At 41.8% G+C, this 6,000-nt stretch overlaps 1 protein-coding gene across 1 annotated transcript in view; it reads right to left on the bottom strand.

The window, feature by feature from the left end:
• Window positions 1-1,061: 1,061 nt before the first annotated feature.
• Window positions 1,062-6,000, bottom strand: part of CARD11 (caspase recruitment domain family member 11) — a 64,749-nt gene continuing 59,810 nt past the window's right edge. The window contains exons 22-25 of the mRNA XM_064153653.1: window positions 5,378-5,557; window positions 4,091-4,215; window positions 3,135-3,250; window positions 1,062-2,591 (exon numbers count right to left, since the gene is read on the bottom strand). Of these exons, the coding sequence (XP_064009723.1) occupies window positions 2,387-2,591; window positions 3,135-3,250; window positions 4,091-4,215; window positions 5,378-5,557 (626 nt within the window). The 3' untranslated portion in view covers window positions 1,062-2,386. The remainder of the gene's footprint in view (window positions 2,592-3,134; window positions 3,251-4,090; window positions 4,216-5,377; window positions 5,558-6,000) is intronic.

Raw genomic sequence — 6,000 nt, 5'->3', positions numbered from 1 at the left:
GAAATAAAGCTGTGGTGAGAGAAGATATCTGCAGAAACAACTGTGGCAGTCTGAGATACTTCATCCCCTCTGCCCCACTAGCCATCTGTTCTAGCCATTCCACCAGACGCTGCAGATCCCTGTGGCACCGTCAGCAAGACATGGGCATCCTATGAGCCCTGTCTGCTGAGCACTCAGCTGGTTACTCCTGAAGGGATCTGACGCTGACCTGGCTGAACTTTTTGCTGAAGCAGCTGAGAAATGTTCTTACAGTCTCTGCCATTGCTCAGCTCTGGACTCAAAAACTATCAGAAGAGGGGCAGCCACAAACCTCAGGCAGCTGTTACAGAAGGTTGTGTTATCAGGGCGTCTGGAATGAATGCAAAATGCTTCTGGAAGGCTCAGCTTTTCCAACCGATACTTTCTTGTTTCTGCTTGAGCTACAGAGGATCTCTGAAGAACATCCAATTTGTTCTATATATACCTCAACTGGTTGTTATTCTTTGCCCTGGAGGGAGCTGCAGATTGTGTGTGCAGCCTGTACTTTGAGAAGAGGTTGCAAAACAGTATCATCCCCTGCTTGCATGGTCCGAACAGATGGCACTGGGCAGGTAAAGAGCTACTCTCTGAGAAATGCAAGCTAAGGAGAGTCTTTCAGACATTAATAATTTGAGAAACACAGCGGCAGAAATTAGATGTAAAGTGACATAAATGACTTCTAAAAGATACCAGGAGTTAAAAAATGATGGGGGGGGGGGGGGGGGGGGGGGGAACAGAGAAGAGCAGAAGAGCACAACCACACAAGCCAACCTGAACCGACCCAACCTGTCTGAGAGACACCACAACATCAGAAGCTCACTGCAAAGACAATGTAGCAGTTAATCTATGGAGGGCCACCAGGCCAGCTGTTTTGCTTGGATTCTGATTGTCTTTTTATTGCCAGCTGCTGCACATTGTCCTGAAGCCTCGAGATGGGATGACAACAGAAGCAAATGTAAATTTGTTATTAAATGAATCTTGAAAGGCAGGAATATGGCAAGGAATGAAGGATCTGAGGATAATGGGATGTACAGCTCTTCATCTCTAGGTCAATTTTTATTGCATTTCAGATCAGCAATTGCACAAGTCATTATTATCTGGTCAGTTTTATTGAATCAATTTGGCAGTCTCAACACAGTGTCTAATGTATAGAGGGAAAAAAAATGCAGAAGACTGAGGAGATTTAGGAGTCCAAGTCCCACTCATTATCAGTGGAACTTAAATGCTCTGAGGAGTTAAGTGCTTTCGAAAATGGGATGTGATCTTCGAAGTCGTGTACACAGTGTTGAAAATATTATCCTACTTGGCCACAGCACAATGTGATGCTTGCTGGTCTCCTTGCTGTCAGTCACAGCAGAAAGGTCAAGGACTGACTAGCTCACAGCAATTACTGGCTTATGAAATTCTCCTTTTCTTCTTCTCAGAACAGTCCCTCCTGTTGAGAGCAGGCGTATTGGCAGGCAATGATGTTGTAGAGAAATATAGATTTCAGTGGAGAAACAGAGAAACCTGTTGTCTGGAAAAGGCACCATGGTATTTTCCAAAAGTAAAAAAATGTAGAAAATTGAAAGATGTACAAATGAATACAATGCAAAGGCAGGGATAAACTAAATGAAACGTTGGCAGATCTGGAAAGATCTGATGTGCTGCTGGGACAGTGGAGTCTATTGTCCTCTAAGTGCCAAGACTACAAAGGAAACCCACAAAACTGTTAAATTAAAAGGGTTTTAAAAGGAAGGGGGAAATGTCACTTCAATTAATGCCAGGAATAATAGCTATTTTCTTCTGATTGAAATGGTTATGGAAAAAGAGAGCTACAGAGCTCCTGTGGCCACCAGTGGTAGTGTTCTTGTCGCTGCCAACCAGCCCTCAGCTTCCTTAATTGCCTGTGTTCAGAAATTCACCTCAAGCTGTGTGTGGGACAGATCTTAGTTCTGTGTCCTTTAGCACGATCCCTTTGCTTTGTTCCTCTTAGATTCCACTTTTTTGGTCCCATCAGAAGTTTTCAATGAGCCAAATGAGATCCATATTTTTAATATAATGAGATACCCCAAGCTGCCTCTCAAGATCTTTGTCCTTCTCACATGTTCAAAATCTGATGTCCTTTAAGAGATGCTGGTGGGCCAGAAGTTGTGGTGATGACTGTGGTCTGACCCACACCCTAGATCCCCAGCACCTGAGACACACTGGCTAATCAGCATAGCTCCAGTTCCATTCCACACATGCATTCTGCCAGCAAGGAAGTCTCCAGCCAGCAAGAGCGAAACAGGAGCGAGCACCGGGCATCTGATCAGAGAATTCTGCCAGCACCTGCTCCGCCTGGGCATGTCCTTTTGTCACCAAGGAACTCCACTTTGCTTAGTGGTTTTTATAGCTGATCTTCATCTATCCAGATGGTTTTATGCTGTTCTTCTCCAATCCTATCTTTTATTGTCCGGATAAGATCTTCAATGCTGCTCCAAGCATCTGCCTCTACAGAGGCATAAAGACATGGCAGAGCTTCCAGTTCCTTCTCCTTCAGACGGCACATACGTAAAAACTCTTCTTCAGTCTCTGGCTTTGGCAGCAGTTTCCTGTATCAGATGAGCAGACCAAAAATAAATGTCTTCTATTTAATGTTAATTCTGGAACCCAGCTGCCCCTTCAGGAATTTATATTCTACTGACTATATACAAGCAATAAAAGCCGTAGAGAATACAGGTCTCCAGGTCTCTCCTTCCTTTACCTTCACACTGGCCCCAAGGAAAAAGCATTTTCAATGGGGAAACAATTTAAAAGAATGAATGTAGGGAGAGTGCAAGTATTTATGACCTTTCTTCTTCCAGCTTAAGAAAGGTTGTGGGAGTGCTGAGCATGGAGAAAACCACATATTCCTGAGTCTCATCCTCCCACAGTGCTCATTGCTATCGGTGATAGTGAAAGACTGCTAGATATAGTGGATTCCTACTTTCTCCCTTTGTAAGGCTTCAGGGAGGAGTAACAGCAGGAAACGGTGCATATGGAAGCACCAGATGAAGAGAGAAAAGTTATTTCTCTCAGTGAGAACATAATTGGACTTGAGAATTATTCACTGAATAAGACAGAATATCAAATATGCAGAAGGCTTGATATGTTACCTGAACCTCTTGATGTTTTTCTCTGAGACTCTGATAAAGAGAACAATAGGATATATCTTGGCTTTGATTAAATCCTTTGTGCAGCTTATTCCAGCTTCCAGGAGACAATGCTTGTTCTAAAAACAAAGTCATAACAGTGTCACAAAGGAACATTCACTGTTGTGGAGTCTGGAGATAAAGGTATCCAGACCTTATGGGGTCAGCTGAAAAGCTTTCTATTTGCCATTGCACTGATTTAAAACCTATTAATCAAATATACATTTAAAGTTCAGACTCCTCCTACTGGTTTAAAATTGGTCAGTCACATAGTGGCTGAGCTTAATAGCTCTCTGAAAAGGATTTACATTGAAATGGATTGATCTAAAGATGAAGAGCAAGATAAAATACCAGCTTTACATATGTACACAAACACACATACTTGCTCTTTGTTCAGAGAGCACATCTACTGCAAGTACTTATGAAAGAAAAACCCATCACTCTTTCTTTTTTTCCCATGCTGTGCATCAGGTCTACTCTACATGATAGAAGATCTCTGTGTTTGACATCACCATCTTTGTACTCTACAGCCCCGTGTCTGTGTTTTAGGCTGTCTTTTCTTTTGTCTAGGTCCTTGTATCTCCTACTCTCTTGCACATTCATATGTACTTACGAAATGAAAAGGAATTGAATAAGGGATGGAGCATAGAAAATGAAAGGATATTTTGCTGCATCAATGTGGGTCATCACAGAGAATGAGCTAATATATAAAAGGATGTGGCTGAGGATGAAAAAGAAAAGGAAAAGCAAGAGCACAGATAAAAGCCATTTTGGGAGAATAAATACAAATCTGAGATTGAAGGCAGGCAAGAGAGAGAACATGCAACTGTAAAGTGGTCAGCTTCTTATTCAGGAAGAAACAGACACTGCAGACAGACTCACAGTCAGCCTGTCAAAGGCATACAGAGCACACTACACACCTTGGCAGTGACAGCCTCGATATTGGCAGGGACAATACATTCATACGTGTTCGGATTCTTTTCTCTGCTGAAGATGATAGTCTCTGTTCTTTGCTTCCTTAAGAACTCTTCTTTTGTTACAATATCTAGAAAGAGATGTGGATGAGGAGTAAAATCAAAATTACAGCAACATAACACCTAGAAAACTATTCAATAGTACTTCAGATGGGATCTAAGGATGGTTCAGGGAGAGAAGAGGAGCAATGAATTGTCGTAACAGCTGCCTCATTTCTTCCATTGAATTCAATTAAAGCCTAATCTGATCACAGATGAGCATCTCAGCTATATCCTGCACCAATGAGTCCTTGGGCAATTACTACGACACTATGAAGGCATTAAATTAAAACAGTAAATACAATCCCAGCACCTAATGTTATACAGTACCACTGCAGGGCTGCAGGATGCTGAGAAGTGCAAAAAAAAAGAAGGCCTTCAGTAAGGCTCCTAAAAGAAGGATTTAATGTTCCAACATTTGTGTTTAAAGTTTAACAAATTTTGGCTTAGGTTGCAGTGTGTGATACTGGCCCCCTTGTGAATTGCAGCTCTACATCAAAGCTTTTGTTTTATGTTGCAAGACAGGGGATATTTATTATAACACTTAACTTCTCAGTTTCTCAGTCTGGATGACTGTAAGCCTCCAAACTATGTGGTGGGTATTCAATATCAGTGTAAAAATGAAACGTCAGCTCTGTTTAATGCTGTGTTGTATACAATCCTGCCCTACAGCAATCGCGCTACTGCATATTGCTTTAATAGTAAATACTTAGCATGGAAGAAAATCAGTCTTTTGAGTAGATCAAATGCACATTCTTCACAACCTTGGATGAGATATAAACCTAAAGTCGCTCTAGGGAAGATATTCTTCATAATAGCAAATACTAGAAACAAATTAATCAAAATTTCACATTGCCTAGATATGCAGTATGCAAAGAGTATGCAAACAGAAAGAGCACTCGCAGCATTTCAGTCTCTCAGGGGCATCCTAGCAACCACACAGCATACACAGGGATAATATTCACAGACACAGAATCTCATAAGCATGTTCACTGGCTGTCTCAAAAACATTCAAATATCTCAGATATTCTCAAAAAGCAGAATTTAGAACTACAAATAACTCTCTAACTCTGATGTGACTTGAAGTACCTCAAGCAGCTATCACACGTGCATGCCTCTGCATATGTGTGCATATGTAAGTTCCTGTGCCCAGCACTGAGGATCAACAGTCATGCTCCTCTTTTATCCCATTACCTGGCTTGCATATGTTGAATTCCAGGGCACCTCCAGAGTTGAGAAGCTTCTGTACCAAGGTCTTGGCAAGCATGGTGGGAGTAAAAAGTACAGGGCGCCTGCGCTCACAGTGGATTGGTCTCACCAAGCTATAAGGGATCAGACTGAGCCTCTTATTGATTTCACTTTCAGAATCCAAATCTGAGTAAAGAACAGGACATTTATCATCTGGTTACCTTTCCATCAGCACTTGGTGAAAAAGGAGGAGAAACACATGAACCAGAAACAACATGGTTAATCATACTGGTCCTCCCTTCTCTTTTGCCAGGATTGTCTTCACTATATACAACCTGATACTAGATACTTCAAAATGCCTTTTGCTTTCAAGAGATGATGTAATAAATGAATAAGACTCTTGCTTGGAGAATCTTTCTGCTTATTCACTTGACTTACTTTGAGTTAAAGGATTTTGGATAAAAAGCAAGTTGGTGTCTTCTCCCACACAACCAGCAATAGAACAAGGGGACACAGTTTCAAGTTGTGCAGGGGGAAGTATAGGCTGGATGTTAGGAGGAAATTGTTGGCAGGGATAGTGATTGGCATTGGAATGGGCTGCCCAGGGAGGTGGTGGAGTCACTGTCCCT

The sequence above is a fragment of the Pogoniulus pusillus genome, chromosome 13 (genome assembly GCF_015220805.1).
Source record: "Pogoniulus pusillus isolate bPogPus1 chromosome 13, bPogPus1.pri, whole genome shotgun sequence".
NCBI lineage: Eukaryota > Metazoa > Chordata > Aves > Piciformes > Lybiidae > Pogoniulus > Pogoniulus pusillus.
Note: the sequence above shows the minus strand (reverse complement) of the source record. Positions and strands in the feature narration are given on the sequence as shown.